The sequence below is a fragment of the Dipodomys merriami genome, unplaced genomic scaffold, assembly GCF_024711535.1.
Source record: "Dipodomys merriami isolate MVZ:Mamm:240054 unplaced genomic scaffold, mDipMer1.0.p SCAF_11, whole genome shotgun sequence".
NCBI lineage: Eukaryota > Metazoa > Chordata > Mammalia > Rodentia > Heteromyidae > Dipodomys > Dipodomys merriami.
In genome coordinates this window covers 49,039,376-49,060,524 of record NW_027202382.1, presented here as the reverse complement: position 1 = coordinate 49,060,524, position 21,149 = coordinate 49,039,376, and the positions used below count along the sequence as shown (strand labels likewise).

At 61.5% G+C, this 21,149-nt stretch overlaps 1 protein-coding gene across 1 annotated transcript in view; it reads left to right on the top strand.

The window, feature by feature from the left end:
* The first annotated feature begins 7,884 nt into the window (after positions 1-7,884).
* Positions 7,885-21,149, top strand: part of Notch1 (notch receptor 1) — a 46,462-nt gene continuing 33,197 nt past the window's right edge. The window contains exons 1-2 of the mRNA XM_070015072.1: positions 7,885-8,149; positions 9,585-9,663. Coding sequence (XP_069871173.1) covers positions 8,086-8,149; positions 9,585-9,663 — 143 coding nt within the window. The 5' untranslated portion in view covers positions 7,885-8,085. The remainder of the gene's footprint in view (positions 8,150-9,584; positions 9,664-21,149) is intronic.

Here is a 21,149-nt window from a genome sequence, read left to right as displayed (position 1 = left end):
GTGACAGTCAACGTTGTCATTTCAGAGACGAAAAAAGGCAAAAAGAAAACAAACAAGAAACACTGCAACAGTGTCTGCCTTGCTGTGTGGATCACCCAGCCTCTCCACCCCTTGGCCCACCCCGCAGGAGGAGCGGCATGGGAAGGAATATGGAGAAAGCTCAGAACAGGCCCAGAACCCAGGTCTTCTTCACGAGAGGCAGGGCACAGACCCCCTTGCCTACTTCCTGTCCAGGAGCTCCAGCCTTCCTGGCTGGGCCTCGCATCCTGGGAGAAAACTTCCTACCCAAAGGCAAACGTGATGCCATGAAGGGCAGGGGCCCTGCTTTCCTGGGGCAAGGCAGGAGGCTGGAGTCAGGGGTCCAAGCGGCCCCCACGGACGGCTGGTGGCGGACCTCAGTGCCAGGCAGTCCCCGGATCAAAGCACTCCCCGGTGAGGCCGGCAGCTCCTCCTTCCCTTCAGGGGCACCACCATCCTCCTCCTCCTGACGCAGCGTCCAGCAGCAATGCCCGTCACCCTGCCCACTGTCCACACTCGCTTGTGCTCCGCCCCCCTCCACCTAGTCAGCCCACTGAGCTAACACAGTGCCCTGGGCCCACCCCAGGTTCAGCCCCAAGCCTGCTGGTATGCCTTGGTCCGGGCGTGTGGCCCTGGCAGGGCTGGGTGGGGCAAATTTGCTCCCCGTGACACAGGCAATTTCCTCCTTCCAAGAGAAAACAGAACCAGCAGCCCGGCTGTGAGCTCTCCCTCCCACCCCCCACCTCTGCCCCTGCTCGTGAGGCTCTAAGGTCCCCCAGTGCTTGGGTACGGAAACACCTGCTGGACCAGGATTAGGGCTGTGGAAGAAGGTGGGCTGGCCACTTCCCGTGGAGCCAACGCTCTCTGCAGCCTGCCACCTTACCCGCCACGGCCCCGCTAATCTCAGTTGAAGAAGTTGGCACAGGGCAGGAAGGGGGCGTGATTGTGCGGGCCAAGTGGAAGGGGCTCCAGGCTCCAGGTGGCCAGTGGTGCAGCCACTGGCTGGCCTTGGTGGCCTGGAGAGCAAGAGATGGACACCACGTTCGTTATGACAGGCTCTGGGCCAAGGCCTTGTCCCTCACAGCCCACATGGCGGCCGCCCTGGAAGACAGGCTCTGCACTGGTCCCAGCCCCATGCTGGGTGGCTCGGGCTTCCTCTAGGATGGAAGACCAGGGGAGGAGGACCCCATCATCCCAAGCACTGACCACAGCAACTCCAGGGCCATGCGCCGAGCGCCCACTTAGTGCATTTGATCCTTACAGATGGCAGAAATGGGTCCATGTCACAGGTGGGAAGCCCAAGCCACAGAACAGGACACAGAATAGCCACTGTCCATCCCTTCCCTGACCCCTTCCTTCCACCCTTCCTCTCGGCCTTCTCTCCCTACCTTAGTCACAGAGAATTTGAGCTTGCTCTTAGTGCCCACTTCGTGTGTGTGTGTGCGCGTGCGTGTGCATGCACCCTGGTACTGGGGCTTGAACTCGAGCTCAGGACCTTGTGTACTTACCTGGCTTTTTCACTCAAGGATGGGCACTCTACCACTTGAACCACACTTTATTTTTTGCTGGTTAATTGGTGATAAAGGTCTTCAAACCACTGTCCTCAGATCTTAGCCTTCTGAGTAGCTAGGATTACAGATGTGAACCATTAGTGCCCAGTTTGGTGCCCGATTTTAAACTCAACCAAAGCTATCTGCTGTCTTGTTCCTTTCTTGGGTAAGGTTGACCAGTGGGTCTGGTTGGATAAAGTCAGGCAAAACCAGCAAGCCAAAGACCTAGTTTGCTATTCCATGGCTTCAGTGTGCTGTGGGGACACCTCCCGCCTGACTCTGCCCCGTGGGCATGGAAGGTAACTCCCTCAGCCTCTCTTGGGCTCGGAGAATGCCAGGCCCGGGAGCGCTCTACCCTACCTGCTGCAGGAGCCGTGGCACACATTGTAATTTACAGACACAGAGACATCTCATTATGTTGTTTCCCCTGAGTACCGGCCTGCTCAGCCAAGTGCAGGTGTGGTGGAGACAGGTGTCCAGTGCGGCTTCCCTCCATCCCCGGCCCATGCCCAGCCAGCCTCAGGCAAAGCTGTGAGATTCTTTTCCCTGCAGGACAACGTGTCCACCTCCATCAGCTTCCCAGTAAGACCCAGGTCGGCAAGAAGGCTCTCCACAGATAGTGCAAGGAAGATTCTGGTCACCCTCGCCCAAACTGCTGCCCTCTGTGACCACTGGGATTGTCTCAAGACTTAAGACAGTAGCCATGCAAGGACGCGTGCGCGCGTGCGCACACTCATGCATGCACGCACGCACGCACACCCCCTAGCACTCCTGCATGGTAGCCTGGCCTCAGGCACTGCTCAGCAGGACCCCTCACCAGCCCCACTTGGGGAAGAGGTTGGGATTGGTGGTCTCAGCTCAGGTGCCAGGCCTACAGCCGCTGACCTGGGAAGTCAGCTGCAGCCCACGTGAGGGGTCCAGGTTTATCGACCAACAGATGGACAGCCGAGTAGACTGAAGGATGGACAGGCCACTTGCCCAGAGTTCCCAGGCTTGGTGGTCTCCACTAGCAGCCTGGGTCGATGGAGGGACAGGGCCCCAACAGGCCTCTCCCAGGCCTCTCCCTCCAGTTACAAAGGCTCCCAAGCTCTCCAGGGTGCAATTCAGGGGTCTCAGCCCAGAGGACATCTGCTTTGCTTCACCGATTTCTGGAAGGAACTCAAAGATCCACTGTTGTGAGTTAGGGACAGACATCGTGGCCACCACACTGACGATGCCCAGCTTTGAGACAGTCCCTGGAGCGGGAGCACGTGGCTCAGCCAGTCCTGGCGGCAGCCCCTCCCCACCCCTCCTCACACCTCAGCTGGGCCCAAGGGACTCAGCACCTGCCAATATCACCAAGGCGGGGGGTGGCAGAGAGGAAGCCCTGGACTCTTTCCTTCACCAGCAGAGACCAGGCACAGCGCCCCGCTGCCCCCAGCCTCAGTTAGTGGGAACTAGCATTTCTTTGATGGGTGAGAACTCAACAGTGGAAAATCCAATAAATTCCATGGGGCTCCCAGAGCCCCTGTATTTCCTCAAGAAGGTAACCGAAGCCACTCACTCAGCTCAGCACCCAGCCTGGCACCGTGGGCGCTCTGCCCTGGCTAGCCGGGGCAAGCCCTGAATCCCAGCCGCATCCGCCAGTCTGCCTGGCGTCCTGGCTTCAGAGGGTTCCATGTCTCCTGGCTGACCAGATGCTCCTTCTCCTGGGAGCGTGCTAAGGAGGAGCCTGCTGGCTCCCACATCTGGAGGAGGAGGAGGAGGAGGAGGTGGCAGGGGCGGCTGTCCCTCTCTCTCTCCAGCTCAAAGGATAGCCCTTGATTTATGGGGTGCAAAGACCTCAAGTGTCTGCAGCAGCCCTGGGGGCTGGGCGCTGGGCAGTGCGGAGAAGGAGAAATCTGCCCTTCCACTGGGAAAGTGCCCGCCCCACCACATTAAAGACTGGACTTGCTTTGCTGATTTGGAAAATTATTGCACCCAATGTTTACCAGTGAGATGCTGATTGCGATAAGGAGCCGAGAGGCCAAGAGAAAGAGGAGAGAGATTGCAAACCTCTCCTGGGTTCCATCCCAGGGGTGCCAAGTGCTCTTACATGCGGCTGGCATTTGCCACCGAAGTGCCTGTTTTTATTTAAATGGCCCAGAGCAAGGCTGACTAGACTAACATTCCCACGCCATCCCTCAGCAGAGCCTCTGGTTTTTGGCAAATTTTTTCCTTAGCTGTCAAGGCAAAAAAAAAAAATATAGAAGAATGCTGGTCTTACTTAAGGGTTGTTGGGGGGGGTTCCCTCTCCCACTCGGCCCCCCGAGACCTAGAAATAGCTCACAGATGTGCGGTACCTGCTGATGTTTGCGCTCGAGTTACTCCACCAACATAACTCCCTGTGCTCCCTGTAACTGAAACCCCAATTTCCAGGCCAGTTTTCTTTTTAAAGGGGGGCTGTGTGGGGGAAGTGTGGGGGACGGAAGTGCTAAACATGTCTGAATGTGTCTAGAGCAAATTCCAGGAAACTCAGCCCGTGAGAAACGCGGCTCTGGCTGGGGGTTCCCACAGGCAGCTGGCTGGGGGCAAGGAGGGCGCAGCCCCGCCTGCACAGGGGCAGCAGTGTGTTCAGGGGTTCAGGGCTTCTCCTGCGCTGCAGAGGCCTTGCCTCTGGAAGCTACACTAGTCCCTGGAGAAGTGAAAAGGGACTCTTTTATGGAGGTAGCTTTCCAGATATTTTTACAACCGCCCCAGAAAGGAGAGGAGGAAAGAAGAGGGAAGGAAGGAAGGAACACGGGAGGGAGGGAGGAAGGAAGTGGGGAGGGGTGAGTGGGGAGGGGTGAGGAAGGACTTGGCTTTTCAAGTGACTCAGCCAGGAGGATGGTGGAGGCTGAGTTGGTACCAAGCCCGGGGGGCGTGGCTTCACAGTTTCGTCCCCTGGGGCCTTTTCTTTTTGGAGAAAGTTCTGGGTTGCTGCTGGAAGCTGGCCAGACAGGGTGGCAGTTGCCCTCTTCCTGCTCCACGGGGGTCCTTGGGCCCCAGCGGCTCAGGCCCTGTGGGGCTAGTGGTGCCGAGGTGGAGGCGGCGCAGGCAAGGCCAGGCACCATGCCTGCTCAGTCTGGGTCCCCTCCCTGAGGTGGGCATGGGCTGGGATCCCTTGGTGCCCAGCCCCTGCCCAGGGGTGCTGGCTTCAGAGTCCTGCCTCCCCCAGCCACCTTGTCCTGTTCCTCACCCATGAAGCCCCCAACCCAGCTTCTCAGCAAACCCCCAAACCCGCACAAATCCCATGGTCCAACACCATCTCTTGCAGGTTCCAGGAAGAGGAAAGCCACTGACCCCTAGGGGACCCCGCCACAGGTACTGTGAGCAGTTGAGGGACCCCAAAGCCTGGAAAAGTCCAGAGGGGTTCTCCTTCTCAGCACATGCCAGGACTACCCGCTGTTTTTCCTGAGCACAGTCAGGGGCTGTGCTCTAAGCACTGAGACCCCTGGGCAGGTGGGCCTAAGACCACCAGGAAAGGACAGGCAGGTGACTGCCACTTGCAACCAGTCCTGTGCTGCCCATCCTGCAGGTCATTGCGGGCGTGACGGTACCAATCCTGTGTGGAAGGCCAGCGCTACAGCCTCGGTGCCCGCTCCTGCGGCTCACCGGCCCCAGCCCTGTGCAGGGACTTGCCCGGGCAGCGCACCGCCAGTGCCTGGGCCTCCTCTGAGATGCTCTTCCTCCTCCCTGGACCTCCTGAGCAGCAGCCGCAGGGGTAGCAAGTCATCTTCCAATACTTGCAGCTGGGCGGAGGTGAGCCCAGGCTGGTCAAGATGACCAGAAGCTTCCCAGGGAGTCCACTCCCAGTGACCCCCGCTCCGCATTCCTTTACCCTTCACCCTCTTTCCGTCACGGGTCAGTCAGCAAACCTTCCAGAGTGTGTGTTCATGGAGGCTGGGACCTAGCAAGGACAGGCCCAAAGGACCCCATCTCAGCATGGCAGACAAGACCTTAAACAGCCCTCCTCCCAGGACAGCCAAATCACTACCAAGCTCCCCTCTGGGAGAACCATCACCCCTGGCTCCCAGACCCCCGTGGCACATGGTATCTGGGCACGGGAAACTTTTGCATTACTTACAGATGTTCTGCTCTTGAAGGTATTAGGCTGCCAGGCCTCCCAGCTGTCCCCTCCCCCCCTCCCGCAGCCCCCAGTGTCTGACCCAATTGAACCTGCCTGGGGTGAGAGCGTAGTAGTACCCTCTGGTGATTCCTAGAGAAGAGGTGTCTGCTTAATGTGCCCCTTCCCTGGGCACATAGCTGGGCCACCAGCCCAGGACACAGGACTCAGAGGCCCACTAGGGGTGCGATTTCCCACTGATGGGGCCTTGATGCACAGCACCTCTATTTAGAAATCTATGAGTCCTAGCTTCTACCCTCATCCACCACCCCCTGGGTCTCTGGAACTCCATGGGGTGCCTTGCATACATCTCATTAACACCTCCAGTGTCCACAACCAGGTCTGTGGGGAAGAAGGCCAGGAATCTCCAGCCTACTTTGTGGGTGAATAGGCTTCTCCACAGACCTGCCAGGGACCCTCACCTTCCCGGGAAGTCCGCTCCTTCCCCAAGGCCTGGGGCTGAGTCTCAGCAGCCCCATGCTGCTCTAGCTCTGGGTTTGGGGGGAGCAGTTGAAAGCTGAGGCCTGTGCTCTCCTCATTCTGTGTGCCCCATGCCCCACCTGGCTGAGGAGTGACCTGCACCTCTGCACCTGTGGGTCCGACACCTGAGTGGGTCTCACTGCTGGCAAGGGACGGAGGCCTACGCTGTAGGCACCAATGGACATAAGGTGGAGGCAGGGCCAGGGCGCTGCTGCCCAGCTCTACCCCTCCCCTTCTGGGAGGCCTAGACCGTGCCCCTAGTGCAGGCTGGGTAGTTGGTACTGCTGGTCTGAGGCCCTGGGGCATAATGCAAGGCCAGGGCGTGAGCACACTGGCAGGAGTAGCACTTCAAGGACCCTGAGGCTCCCAGTCCCCCGAGATGGGGGAGGATGTGGCACAGGGAGTACTAAGCGTGTGAACTGCACCCGCCAGCCAACCATTCCTTCTATGGAAACTGCTCCCCCGGGCTGTCGGCTGTTAAATAAACATCTCGGCTGCCTCTGGGCGCCTCCTCTCCCGGGCACTGACCCTGAGCTGCTGCTACCCGGGCTCCGCTCCGCAGTGGAGAGGACGGCCGCAGGGAGGAGCAGGGGAGAGGGGTTCCCGCAGTAGTGGCTGGGGTCTGGCTGGCACTGGCGGCGTGGAGGAACAGGTTTACCAGCAAGGAGGTGGGTCTGCCCACCTGGGGCGAGGAGGCCTCCCGCGCTGGGCCTGGTGCAGTCCGACGGCCTCAGGGCCCCCTCTGTCAGGTCTCCTTCACCCTCGAAGGCCCTCGCAGGGCCTTCCCCAGGCTCCCTACCGTGGGTGTGCGGCTGGGCTGGTCCCCTCCCTGCCTTGGGATGGGAAGGGGGCATTGTCCGACCCGGACTCCACTAAACTTTGGTTACCGAGGCGCCTCACCCAGCCTGGCCCAGGCTGCCCGCGCCTGGCGTCGAGGTGGAGAAAGGGCCGGCGGGGAGCACGTGGAGGGGCTGCGCCCGCGCGGGCCGCGGGGCCAACGACCTGCGGCTTTCCCGGGCCACCCTGGGCCGAGGGGCTGGGGCCAGGGGGAGGGACGGGGCGGGTCTCTCGTGGGAGGTCGGTGCGTAACCGGCCCGGCGCGCCGCCGGCCCGGGGCGGCTCCCGTGGGGCATCCGGAGCCCCAGAGCCCGCGGCGTCGCGCCGCCTCCCTGCGGGGTCAAGTGCTCCGGAAGTCCAGGCTCGGTCGTCCCGAAGCCTTCGCGGGAGACCTCGGGGTGCTGACCGCGGCGGCGCTTGGCGGCTCCCCGCCCCGGCCCCGCACCGGGTCCCCGCGCCCCGGCTCCCCCGCCGCCCCGCCCCGCGCGCCTCCCGAGCCATTGAGATGCAAATCGTCGTCCAATGTCACCGCGGGAGGCGACGGCAGGGGCGGATCCCTCCGCAGTCCCGGCTCAAACTTCAAGCTTCCGAAAACTTTCGAGCAAGAAGTAGTCCCTAGCACCCGCTTCCGGCGCCCCGACGCCCCGACGCCCCTGGAACGGAGCAGGGGAGTCCCCAGCCGCGGGTCCCCGGGCTTCGGGCCCGCGCCCCGGCCTGGGGAGGCAGCGGGCGTGCGGGACTCCGGGAGGGACGCGGCCAGCTGGGGGCGCGGGGTGCGGAGGGATCGGGGGCGGGGCGGGGCGGGGCGGGGCGGGCCCCGCGGGGGCGGAGCGCGCGGCGGCCCCGGCTCTCACTAGTGCTTCGGCCGCGGGAGGGAGCGCAGGGCCGCCGGGCACGGGGCGCGGGGCGCGGCGAGTCCGGGAGACCCCGAGAGCCCAGGGCCGCCCTCCCCTCCGGAAGTCAGGGCCGCGGGTCCCGCCGCCCGCGGGGCAGCCCCAGTGCGCGAGGGCGCCCGAGTTCCGCCGGCCCCTCGCCGGAGGCCGCCGGGGCAGCGGGCGGGCGGGCGGGCGGGCAGGCATGCCGCCGCCGCGGGCACCGCTGCTCTGCCTGGCGCTGCTGCTGCCCGCGCTCGCCGCCAGAGGTAAGCGCCCGCGAGCCCGCAACTCCGCGCGCCAGGGGAAACTTGGGCAGCGCCCCGCGCGCGCGCGCGGCGGGACGGCGGGGAGCCGGCGGGGTGAGCCGCCGGGTGGACCGGGCGGCCCGGGCCTGGGGGCGCGGCGGGGGTGCGGCCCCCGGTCCCCGGCCCGCTCCCGGGTGGGCTCCCCCTCCCCCGCGCCGGGGCCGGCCCGGGGCGCCGGGGCCCCGCCAGCCCCCCGCCGGGGCTCGCCGCCGGAGCCGGCCGCCTGCCTACGACTTTTCGGTTTGAATCGACTTGGGGTTGGTTTCCTGTTGCTTCTTGGGGCCATTTATTTTCCTTCTTCCTCGCCTCCAGCCCGCGCCGGGCGGATGTCGGGGCTCGCGGCGGGGTCCCGGACGCCGCTCCGGCCTGGGCCGGCGCCGGGCGGGGGCGGAGGCCGCGGCCCCCGCTCCGCCGGGCCCCCCGGCGGCCCCCCACGCCGGGTCGCCGTCCCCCAGCCCAGCCGGCTCGCAGACCGGCGGGCGGGCGGGCGGTGCGCGGAGGCCCCGCCGTCGGGGCCGCTGACTTCACCTCGCGCAGTTGGATTTGGGACGTCTGTTCCCCCTCGCAGCCCGGGGCGGGGGTCCGTTCCTCGCGTCCCCTGGAGGTTACAGAATGGCCTTCTTACAGAAAGCAGGGCCCCTGGTGACACCCCGGAATTCTGCAGCCCCTTAGGAAGGGCCTGGTCGGTCAGCGGCCCCTTCCTGAGAGTGGGGTGGAATGCCTTCCAAATGCGGGCTCCTCGGCCCGTCGGTGGGTGCGGGGGGGGGGGGGAGGGAGGCGCCCCGGGAGACGCCCCGGCGGGGCTGGGGGGGTGGCGGCCCCTGGAGATGCCCGGGCGGGTATTGGGTGTCGTTGGAGGCGGGGCAGGGCTGGGCGCAGCCCCGATGCCCCAGGAGGCGGCCCTGGCCCGACAATGGGCCGCTCTGATTCCCTGGCCGGCGCTTTGTTGGCGGGCGGGGCAGCGGGCTCCGCAGCTGTCGCATTTTCCCACGAGTGTGGTGGCCACCCGCCCTGGCTGTCCCCTTGCATCTCATGTTTGAATTTCAAGACAAGGGCGGTGGCCGGTTGGGAGCCCCTGCCCTGCCCAGTTTCCTAATGAGCACCCGGCCTTGGGTAGGAGCAGCCCAATCACCCCGATCTCCCCTTGCTGTCCACCCCTTTCTTGCTCTGAGCTGTGCTGCCTCAACAGGCAACAGGTTCCGACCGTGTCTCTGGGGACAGAATGTTGGCTCCCCGGGGCTTACAGAAGTTCTCCCTCCCCCTACCCGCCCCCCCCCCCCAGCACCCAGACTGCAAGGATTTGGGGCTGGTGACACATCATATCTAGAGTGTAACAAGCAGTAGGGTTGTCACAGGGCCAGAGCCTGGGCTGACCCCTCTCTCCTGTCCTCCCTAGGTCTGAGATGCTCCCAGCCCAGTGGGACCTGCCTGAATGGAGGGAGGTGTGAAGTGGTCAATGGCACAGAGGCCTGTGTGTGAGTACTGCCCCTTTGGGGACCTGTTGCTTTTGTGGGAGCAGAGCCCCTACCTTCTGGGGACAGAACACTGGGTCATTGTGTTCTGGAGACAGCCGAAAGGCTGGGCAGTCACGTGCTGACTTTTATTGGACAAAGTCTGGCAATTACTTAATCACTAGCAATGATGCTGTGTGCCGCATGCGGAGCAGCCCTGGGCGCTTCCGTGGCCTCCGTCCCACACTCTCTGGTGGGACCTTCAGGCTCATGAGGTCTGGGGGGGGTCATTTGCAGTCCCCACTTCTTCTTAAAGTCCCTAGAAAGCCTTGGTGGTTGTAGGGGCTCTGGAGTACTTACCTGTCTCTGTCACCTGGAAGCCCTCCACTGGGCAGGTGACTTGGCAGGAGACTTTCAAAACAAAACCCACCCCCTGCACACTTCTGGGACTCTGGGCGAGGTCTGGAGAAGTTAGAACTGTCCTCGTTGGCTCCGCCTGCCTGGGTGGTAGGTTGTAGGGTGAGTGCCAGGAGTCTGGTTTCTGTCCTGGCAGCTGCAGCTCCACCTCCTGACTCTTCAGACCTCTGGCTTCCTGCCTCAGGTCCTCAGCTGTAAAATGGGTGTGATTGGAGGCGGGAGGTTGCCTGCCATAGGTTGGGAAATCCTTTTGGAGCCCTGTAAGTACCAGCTAACCACGAGAAGTTTCTCTGCTGTAGCCAATGGCCTTCAACTTGAGTTTGCCCCTGGTGAGGATGAGGAGGAGCTGGAGACGCAGGCTGGCCCCCAGCTCTGGAGCTGCAGACAGAGCCGGCTCCAGCCCACTCAGCACGCCCTCATTCCAACTGCTGAAGGGCCCATCCCCTTGACAACCCCAGCTCCACTGCCTCCTGTGCCCTGCTTGTGGGCAGGCTGCCCCTCTTCCCCCTCCCCTCCCCACACTGAGGCCAATTAAGCAGGTCTGTGAGCAGTTTATTGGACAAAGCCGATTGTGTCTTTGTCAGACGCTAATGAATGCATACTGCTTTTTTTTTTCTTGGCGTTTTTGGGGCCCCTCTCTCCCCCTGCCGAGGCCTCACGGACGCTTGATACCCTAAATCTTGTTTCCTTCCATTCAGAGGCCGACAGCTGGGAAGTGCAGTGGGCTATTGTTGGGAGGCGATTAATGCGGTGTGATTAATTATGCGTGGCTTCCCAGAATGTGCAGCCAGCCCCCTTCTCCGCCACAGAGCAGGGCAGGGCAGACCACGCTCTGCCTGCTTCTCACCAGTACAGGGCAGGGCTGAGAACCTCTGCCCAAGACTTGGGAGTGGGTGGGCAGGAAGGCTGCTGGGCTGGGGAAGGTGGGGGGGAGGGGGGGTCTCAGTCCCATTAGGGGATGGCTGCAGCCTGGCATGCAGTAGCCTGCCTCCAGCATCCAGGCTAAGATGCTTCAAGCTAATAGACTCATGGTAGTGGCCCCGTCTCCTACATCTCAGACTTGCCAGCCCTGTAAGCTTTTGGTGCTTGTTCATGTCTGGTCCACTGGAGCTAACACTCCTTCCTTAGCAGGAAGCTGCCTCAGTTTGGTCTGGAGCTTGGCAGAGCTCTGCCCACAGAAGCCTCATTGTGCACACCCTGCAAATCCAATTAGAAAGTGGGGTAGATGCGAGGACCTCTGGCGAACAGAGCTGGAGACCAAAGTTATGGCCAGGCCTAGTTGTAGATAGACACGGGCGGGGGCTCAGCCGGCGGCTGGGGACACTCGTGCGCAGGTCTGGATTCCCCCAGAGTACACACAGTGACCTGTTTCTCTTTCCTGGGGCACATGCTAGAGCCCCTCAAACCCCTCTCTGGCACCCAGCCATGACCTTGTGCAGTGCCGGCTGCCCTATAGAAGGACCTAGGAAACACAGGGTCATGTGCCGGCACCCTGTCGGTGAATCATGCCATCCGCCTGGGGAGAGGAGCCTTTCCTCCTGCTGCCCGTGGGGTGCCGGGCTCGGGAATGGGAAAACCTGGATTCCTTTGCTGTCAGGAAGCTCTCTAGGAGGTACCAGTGCCACTGAGGCCTCTTAGGCTGTGGCCGGTGAGGAAGCTTGGCTTTGAACCCTGTGTGTGGGCGGGGCACAGCTCTGGGCAGCTGCTGGTGGGGAGAGTTGGTGAGAACCCTTGTCCATTTGAGTGAACTCCTACTCGTCCAGTGAAGGCAGAGAGGCTGAGAGCACTGGGTCACTACGTGCACCTGCAGTGAGGCTGGCAGTTGAAGGAGGTCTTCCAGGAGCCCCTGGCAGCACCTGGAGAAGCTGGGAGGGAAATCTGGGGGCTGTGCGTGCTAGCATTTGTGGCCTGGTCTGCTGTTCACTAGCCCCATAGTGTTGGTGGGTCATTGATTGCCTTCATCTCCACTTCCCCATCTGTACAGCAGGGCTGCTCTGTGATTGGCATCTCGGTGGCATGTGCGAGTGAGCTGAAGGGCTCCGTCGGGGACCTCATTGGCAGACGAATAGTTGACTAATTCCTTAATCCAGAGAATCCCAAAGGTGCTGCCTGTGGGGAGCCACATGTGGGGAGCGTCTGGAGTGTCTTAAGGATTCTGGACTGGAGATGCTGCACTGGGCAACCCTTCACGCTTCCCTGGAGGGAGGGATCTTGCATGCCTGCTGTGCTGGGTTCCTCCCCGCCTGTGACCCCCGCCCACATAGGGCAGGTTGGGGTAGAGGGAGGTGGTTGCAGCAGCTGTGTCCCCGACCGGTGGGGGCGGCGGGGGTCCCACGAGGCCCCCAGCAGCAGCCTGGGGAGCTCTGTGGATCAGGCATGAGAAGAAGTAGGAGAAGAGAGGCCCAGAGAAGTGGCCCTGTGGTGTCCCTCTGAGGAAGCGGGGCTGGGGCGTGACATCGGTGGGAAGTGACAGGCCGGGGAGGGAAGGAGCAGAGAGCCATGCGCAGCTTCTGTCACCTGGTCTTGTTGCTGTTCCACTGAGTCACTTGTCTCTCCCGCTGTCCCTTGGGGAAGGCAGACGCTGTCCCTAGGTCTCCTGTCTGCGAAGCACCTGGCCTTCAAGGACTCAGACAAGGAGGCGACACCACAGATTCACCTGCCACCAGACCTGTGGGAGTGGGCCCGGCACCGGAAGGCCTGGGCGGTGGGGGAGGGCGCCTGGCTGGAGCGCGCGCGTGTGTGTGTGTGTGTGTGTGTGTGTGTGTGCGTGTGCGTGCGCGTGCGCGCGTGTGTGCGTGCGTGCGTGCGTGTGTGAAGGAAGCCGCATCTGTGGGCAGCCCTGCCTCTGGAGGGTACCAACAGTTTCCATTGAACGAAGAATAACGAAGAGCGAGAGCAGTAAGAGCCTAGCTGTGTGTTCTGCAGGAGGAGGGCAGGGCAAGCAGGGGAAGCCCTGTGTCTGGGTGCTGAACAGGGAGGTGCTAGCAGCTGGGGCACAGAGCTCAGTGCTGAGACCTCCCAGGCTTGGGGGGCTCCGGAGGGGTCTCTGAGGGGTGTCATGGCCTGGGCTGGGTGTAAGCTGGAACTGGCACCATGGTGCCACCTGAGAGGTTATAATAGGCAGTGCCAGGTTGGGCCGAGGAGCCCCGCCCCCTGGTGCGTGGAGGGAGCCCGTCCCGCCTTGTGCCTGGTCTTTATACCCTGAGAGGCAGCGCCAACGGCCGATTGTGAAGGTGTGCTATCACAGCTCCATACACACAGAGCCGCCTTCGCGGGCCTCGTCAACCCAGCAGGGCTGGCTGGCTAGCCTGCTGATTTTATCCCCAGTTCACAGGTGGGAAAAACTGAGGCTGAGCAGTTAGAGCTGGGCTCGGTTCAGGGACCCAAGGCCCGCTTGCGTCAGCTTTGGCCTTCATGTACAGACACATCCAGCACTTTACTGCTCCCCCCCGCCAAGGCTGCGGGAAGCAGCGCCCTCGTTAACGAGCGGCTGGCTTCGGGGCATTGTGACTGGGCCGGGATGTGTCTGAGCCCCTTGTTTCCCAGGCTGGACACACCCTGGCACTCGCAGCCTGGAAGGCGCACAGGCCAACTGGCTCTGGTTAGCTGTGTGTTCAAATCCCCTTGTCCCCCATCCTGTCTCCTCCCTGGCCCCAGTTTCATCCTCCACACGAGGAGCTTGGGTTAGGTGGCTCTAGGCCCCTGAGAGCTGTGGGAGGGAGCAGGTCAGTCAGCGGTATGATGCTGGCAGCCGGCAGCGGTGCCCAGTGTCTAGACAGGTTCTGCAGGCCGAGGCTTTCTGTGGGCTCTGGGCTCTGGTACGGCATACTCAACTCCTTGGCCTCCAGGATGGCGGGGGGGGGTGTGCCCGTGACTGGCAGGGTGTAGGGCAGCAGGATCTCCTCACCCCACTCTGTCCTGCTTGTTGAGAGTCCAGGGTGCTGAGAACTGATTTGGCTGGCAAATTATTTTAACCGTTGAGACTGTGGTAGTGTTTAGTAATACAGGATTGTGTAACTGCCAGTACCATGCAGCTCCAGAACTTGCTTTTGTTTGTTGGTTGGTTGGTTGTTGTTTTGGTTGTACTGGGATTGAATTCAGCCCTTTTTACTATAGATGTTCTTTCAGGGTCTTGCGTTTTTGACCTGGATAGCTTTGATCACAGATCATCCTACTTACAACCTCCTTGAATAGCTTGGATTACGAGCACTACTTCATCTGACTTCTTGATTGGAGATGGCATCTCACTAACTTTCTGCCCTTCTAATCTCTACCTCGCTCATAGGTGCATATTACAGGTTTGAGCTATAATGCTTAGCCTGTGTTCTCACAGTTGTTTTTTAATTGCTACTATAAAGGTGATGTACAGAGGGGTTACAGTTACATAGTTACACAGTCAGGTAATAAGTACCTTTCTTTCTGGACAATGTCACCCCTTTCTTTGCTCTCTCCAAGTTTTTTCTTCCTGTCTCTGCCCACAAGTTGTATAAGTCATGTTCAACATAGTGTATAGTGAGTACCACTGCTGCACTTGTTCAAAGCTGAATTTTAAAAGTTGAGAGCTGGTGTCTCATGCCAGTAATCCTAGCTACTCAGGAGGCTGAGATCTGAGGATCACAGGTGGAAGTCAGTCCGGGCAGGAAAGTCCATGAGACTTATCTCTAGTTAACTACCCCCCCCCCACCACCAAAAAAAAATCCACAAGTGGAGCTTAGGCTCAGGTGGCTAGCACTAGCCTTGAGCAAAAAAGTCAGAGACCACTCCCCTGCCTAGTTCAAGCCCTAGGAACAGCACAGGAAAAAACAAAACCCTGAACAGCAAGAACAACCCAGCTGTGGAATGAACAGCTTTCCTCTGCACTGGAGTTCTTCCCAGAATCTCACCTGGGGTCTGCTTTGAATTTTTGCCTCTCGTTTCAACCTCAGGACTCACCTTGTGCCCTAGTTTCTAGAACAGCTGGGGAACCCCAGGAGATCTGGGGTTGGCCCTAGGACTTCATGGAAGAATCCTGACATAGGCTGTCCACTCTTTGTAGTCAGCCTCAGACCTCCGTCCTCCCCCCACCCCACAGCGGGGATTATAGGCCTATGTCACCACTTCTGGCCCCTAGGACGTCATCAACCCCGAAGCATTTGTCTGCTAAGCCACCTCCCTCAGGCCTTGGCTGCCACCGTGCTGCCCTGCAGCTCTGCGGATTGGCCTGTTCTTTCTTATGAATGAAACTGTGATCTATGGCCTCCCACGGCTGGCTCTCAGCCGGCCCAGTGTTTTCAAGGTCTGTTCACGTTGTGGTGAGGGTGAGAACCTCACTGCACTGAGGATAGATTTTAGCCACCTGAAGCTGTCAGGAATTGGTCAGAGGTGGGCCCAGGCCCTGGAATCCTTGTGCACTTAGCTGACATTGGCCCGGGCAAGTGGGCGAGGGACTGGTGGACACTCAAGAGATGTCTTCCATGAATCTTCAGCTCATCTCTGGGCCCAGGTGCCCACCCAGAGCGGGACCTGCTATCCCTTCTGTGAGTCAGGAGGTGCCCTGGCACACTCCCGGCCCCGCCCCGCCCCACCCTGCTCAGGACCCACGCACTCTGAATCTCTTGCCAGCTCCCTGGCACTTTCCCCTCCAGTCAGAAAGAGAAGCTGGCAGAGCCCATGTGCTCCGCGCTGGGTCAGGGCAGGGAGCGGGGCCTGGCTGGACCCGGGGCGGCGGGGTGGACAAGGCAGCCTGGGCCTCACCTGGCTGGGAGGATCACACTGATGGAGCACCGCCTGCTGCTCCGGCAGCAATGGGAAGCTGGCCTGAACTGTTGACAGAGGGCAGAGCTGGAGGGGGGCAGCCGAGCATGTGGGCCTGCTGCGGCCCTGGGCTGAAGCACACACGGAGCAGCCTGGCTCGTCTGCAGGTGGAAGGGCGCTGTGTGGGGGCAGTGCTATGTAAGCATGGACGCAGGTACCCACCTGCCTTGTCCAGTCTTCCCTCTGTGCACTGAGAGCGGGGGTCAGTTCAGGGCCACTGGCTGGGTCACGCAGAGAGCCTTTTTATTCAGGCACAGATGGTGACCCCGAAGAGGCCTATAGTCTCTACAGGTCTCTACAGGGTGTCCTTCCCTGTCCAGGAGGGACTAGAAAAGATGCCTCCCGTGCTCAGGCTAGGAACTCAAAGGCATAACTCCTGAACTTTTAAAATACTGTTTATCAAAATGAATTCTAGGAAATGGAAACATGGGGGTTTTGTTGGTGGTGGTGTTTTTGCTTTTGAGTTTTTGTCTTTTTGGAGCAGAGGGAGGTGCAGAGGTGGAAAGAAGGGTGAATGAGTGTATGCACCACGTGCAGAATGAACTCCATGGCCTGTGGGCATGGACGGGGGACGGGGGAGAGAGAAGGAGGGGGTGAAACGCAGGCCACTGCCCTGTCTATCTGACTTATCAATACCTTGATAACAACAATAAAGTTACAAAAAAAAAAGGGAAAAAGAAAAGCTGACTGTCCTGAGCGGGAGCCTTGTTGCTGCAGGCCACCACTTTTACTGCTTCCAAGATAGAAGTGGTCCTGGGGTGTCCCCGCCCCGCAGCCCCAGCTTTCTCTGTGCTTGGCTCAGGGATCAGAACATATTGCATTTATACTCTGGAGTGAATTAGCTGGGCTCAGCACCGCCCTCTTCCAGTCCCCCCTTCCCCATGCCGAGCGCCGTTGTTCACTGAGTGGGTCCCAGACACCAAGGGACCTGCGTCTTCACCGCCCAGCTGTTCTGCAGCTCAGGTGGAGACTGCATCCTGCCAGACACCCCACCCTTGACGGCAGCTGGGAGCCTGGAAAGTCCTTGTGCAACTGAGCTGGGCGTCTCAGTGACCCGGGAGGCACTGGAGCCGCATCCTGAGGTCTGGCCTGAGGTCTCCTTTGATTTGGCCAGCAGGGAGTCCTGCTGTAGGAGGAGGCCATCTGTCTGGTCCCAAGCCTGCCTTTGGGGGGGGAGGGAGAGTGGAGGGACACCAAGCTTTGAGCTACACCTGTAGCCCTCAGCCCTGCCAGGCACACCCACCCCAGGGCATGACTGCAGCATCTCAGGATCGAGTCAGGCCAGCCCACTACCTGGAGCCTCTCCTCTCCCCACACCACAGAGAGCTGGCCCTGTCAAGGTGGGGGCCACAGAGTCCTCCCCCAGCCTCAGTCACCCCAGCTGCACTTCCCCACCAAGGAGGGTCCAGGCCCACCTAGGGAAGGACAGGCTGCAGGTCCCAGCGTTACCCCAACAGGGAGATAAGAGAACTTGCTGGCAGTCTTGTCCCTGATTGCCTGTCACTTGCCCTGAGTGTCACTTGTGTGTCTGAAGTGGTTGTCCTTTTAAGCTGGGTAAACGAGCCCCTTGTTATCTGGTGATTGAACAAACCCAGCCCTGCAGGTAGCAGCACAGGCCAGCTCCCCCAGCGCGGCAGCGCAGGCCTGAGGGTGGAGCCTGCTGTGCCCTGTCAATCTTGTGTGAGAGCGGATGCACAGCCTGGGCGTCCTTAGACCAGGGACAGGGCACATGGCCACCGTGGAGGACACAGGCCTGTCCTCCTGCCAGGGTGATCCTTAGGCATAGGCTGCAGCCGGGCTCTGGTGTTCCTGTGTGTGTTCCGGGAACCTGGCAGAAGGGACCTCAGCTTTTCTAGAGACACGTCTGTGTCTAGCCAAGCCCAGGGGAGGAAGGCTGTGCGCACGGGCATCATTCCCCAGGGCCCAGCTTTGAGGTGCCGACGTTAGCTAGAGCTTTCAGCGTGGAATGCACCCTGCCTGGGACCCTTTGCCCAGAGGCCAGGCCCTGGGAGGCACCCTGGCCTCGTTGCGCAGCAGACCCTGCCGTGAAGCCGCACACACCCTCCCGGGCCTGGCCTCCAGGCTGCCTTTGCTGAGCAGCATAGGAAAGGAAAGTGGGTGTCTAGAGCTGGAAAGATGGGCCGGGTGAACAGAGGGCTGCCGCGGCCTACGGACCTGCCTCCCACCATTTCCTCTCGGTGTCGGTTGTTGGGGAGCGGAAACAACAGTTACTGGAAGTGAGGCCGGGGTGGGGGGGACAAGCCAGGGCTTCCAGTGTGCGAGTTTTTCCCTGACAGCTTTCGGTAAGACAGCGAGGCAGATATTGAGCCAAGATGGGGGGTGGACAGGGCTGGCCCAGACACTGCCGAGCGAGGTGCTTCTGCCGCTTGGCCTCTTGTCTCCCCGTCCTACAAAAGGGCCGCTCCATAGGGTGGAGCCCCGCCAAGGGTCACACAGGCGCGGGGGGGCTTGCCCTCTCTGAGGTCCAAATGGGACCAGAGGCCAGGCTGTGTCAAGGACTGTGGCCAGCTCCTGGGCTGGGCAGCTGCTTGTGGGCTAGAGATGGGACAGACTTCCATTCTGCAGGGATCCAAGGCCAGGCTGACCCCCCACCCCTCCCCCCCGCCCCCTCCACCCCCGCCCCCCGGACTTGAACTTGGAGCCAAACGTGCTGCCTTCTGGTCCCTGTTCCCGTCAGAGGGTGGCACTCTGGTCAGCACATGGGGAGGAGGTGGTGCCCTCCACGGAGCGGGCCTTGTGGCCTCAGCCTTTGCTCCCGGGCTGTGTTCACTCTCCTCCTCCTCCACAGTCGGGATGACCTCACAGGGCAGCAGATGGACAGCCAAGGCCCTGCTGGCTGGTGCACTTCATTTTTCTTGGGGCGGTGGGTCTGTTTTGAGGTCACTGTCGAGGTGCACAAGATGACCAGAAGTGGTGGGTGGACGGGGCTCCGTGGGCGCCTGTCTGCTTCCTGTCTCTCCTCGCACGGAGCGCACCGTGGGCGGGCGGCCCCAGGCTCGGGAGCCATCGCTGTGCTGCTGGGCTAGGCCCACGCTGGTGTGGGGCGCGTCGATGTGCTTTTGTGTGGCGTGGTGCCTGGGAGAGCTACAGGTCTGGGACCTGCAGGGCCAGCCTGAGGGCCCCACGCTTCCACAGAAAACAAGTCCCTGGGCCGGCCTACACCAGTGTCTCCCAGGTGTGACAGGGCAGAGGGGGTCCCCTGTCTGGGAACACCCCTCCACACATCGGCGAGGGAGGAGGTGGGGTCAGGGAGACCCTGTGCTTCCGGGGGTGGCCCACACACAGTCAGCACCGCTGTGCCCTTTGGGTTTCCTGGGAGCTCACGGGAGAAGGAAGCAAAGGCTGCCATTCCTTTATTTGCCCAGACGGCCAGCGGCTGTCCTCCAGAGACGGGGAACGTGTCTGTGGGTGCTGGCAGGATGCTGGCCACCACGAGGTGACTCTTCTGCTGGACAGGCCTGGGGAAACTCTTTCCGGCGTGGGGGCACAGGTGGTGGAAGCAGGGGTACCAGAGGGCACCCCTGGCCTCTCTCTCAGAGCCCTCCCCCCACCCGGGTTTTGGGTTTCAGCCACTCCTCCATGTAAGAACACATTGTCCGCCGTCCGTCCCCAGCTCAGGCGGTCAGACTGAGATCCATGCCCATGGGTGGGGAGGGCGGCATGGGGTGCCAGGAGACCCCTCAAGGCTTTCCCTGGGAGCTTCTGTCCTCCTGCCAGCAGCTGGAGAGGTTAGGACAGGGCAGGAGAGGGTGAGGATGGCTACGCTGGGGAGGGGGCGCGTGGTGCGCAGCTGGCTATGCATGATGGGCTGGGGAGGACGGGGGCTGCCCGAAGCTGCGGGTTTTTCCCACACCAGGCCCGGGAAGTTCAGCCTTGTAGCTGATGAGTACCTGAAGAGCCGGGGGGGGGGGGGGGGGGCGTGACCTCCATTCTTCCTGGGCAGGTGTGTGCAGGGGTCCTTGGTGTCTGCCCGTCCCCGCTCCCAGCTTCTGCCGCCAGGCTGGCTGGATGTGGGCCTAGGCACCTGTGAGCGCATGCTTCACGTGGCCCACTTGGCGGAGGGGCAGCCTGGCCCCTGAGAGGGGACCAAGCAGCCCCCGCGGCCTGCTCCTGCCCCTTCTCTCCTGATGGTGTTTCCTTGGGGAAGCAGAAGTGGAAGTTGCCAGAAGATCATTTTTGGCTTTGGCGTGGAGTTCAGTCTGCAATTGCTGGCTTAATTAATCGAGTTTTGGATTAAGCCCTCCGGCAGGACCCAGCCCTGGTGCCTGTGGGTTGCCTTTGCGTCTGGTCTGGGCGGCCCAGGACTGGGCTCTGCCCCTCGAGAAAGCAGAACCCAGCGGCAGCTAGAAGTGACCATCCCTGGGCTCCTGAGGGCTTCAGACTCCAGCCGAGAGACCTGACCCTGCGGACCCTCAGGCCACTGAGGATGGCCAGAACTTGTGGGTGCTGGGGGGGGGGGTCCTAGCCTTGCTTGCAGGTCAGGACTCTGTTTTTTTAGGGGGGAGACCAAGTGGGAAAAGACTTGGACTGGAGCACATGGACTCAGGCGGCTGAGTGCTGGTGCCTGGTGCCTCCAGCAGTGGGGACCTCGTTGGGCCCCCACCCCTGCCCCATGGGGTCACCCCTGCCCGTTCCAGCTCTGTCAAGTCCAGGAAGTTGCCTGACCCCTGCAGGGGCCTTTCTGTCCCCTCCCAGGGGCACACTGGTTCCCACGGTGGCCGCAGTGGCGAGCAGGCCTGGGGGGCATTGTTTCCTGTCTGGGGCAGGGGGCTTCCCGGGCGGGCGGGTTCCGTCCCGTTCGTCTCCCACACAAAGGGCTTCCCCGAGCGGGCGAGGAAGCCGCTGCCTTTCCTGTGCTTCCTCTTCCAGTGTATTTTAAACACCCGAGGATGCAACTGGGGGGAAAGATTTGAAGACAAAAGAGCTGAGCTTGCTGGGAACAGCTCTCTGAGCCAGAAAGCCTGGACCAACTGAGACCCAGGCTTGGGGCATGCCACACCTGCCCTAGCTGCCCTCAGTTTCCCCCTCTGCCCACTGATGGCCCTCTGCTCAGAGCAGAGGCTGGGCCTGTGTGCATCAGGCCTGCGTGGCCCCCAGTCTGGGCCTTGGACAGTCTGCTGCCCTCGCTGCCCTCCCACCTTCCTAAGGGACCCCTGAGGTTTGTGAGCAGCCGCACTGCGGGTGGAGTGGGGGAGACCACACCTCAGCCACCCCTGCCTGCCTGTCCCTGCTGGGGCAGGTGGGACCACAGGCGGCGGCTGCAGGCGGTAGGAGCAGGG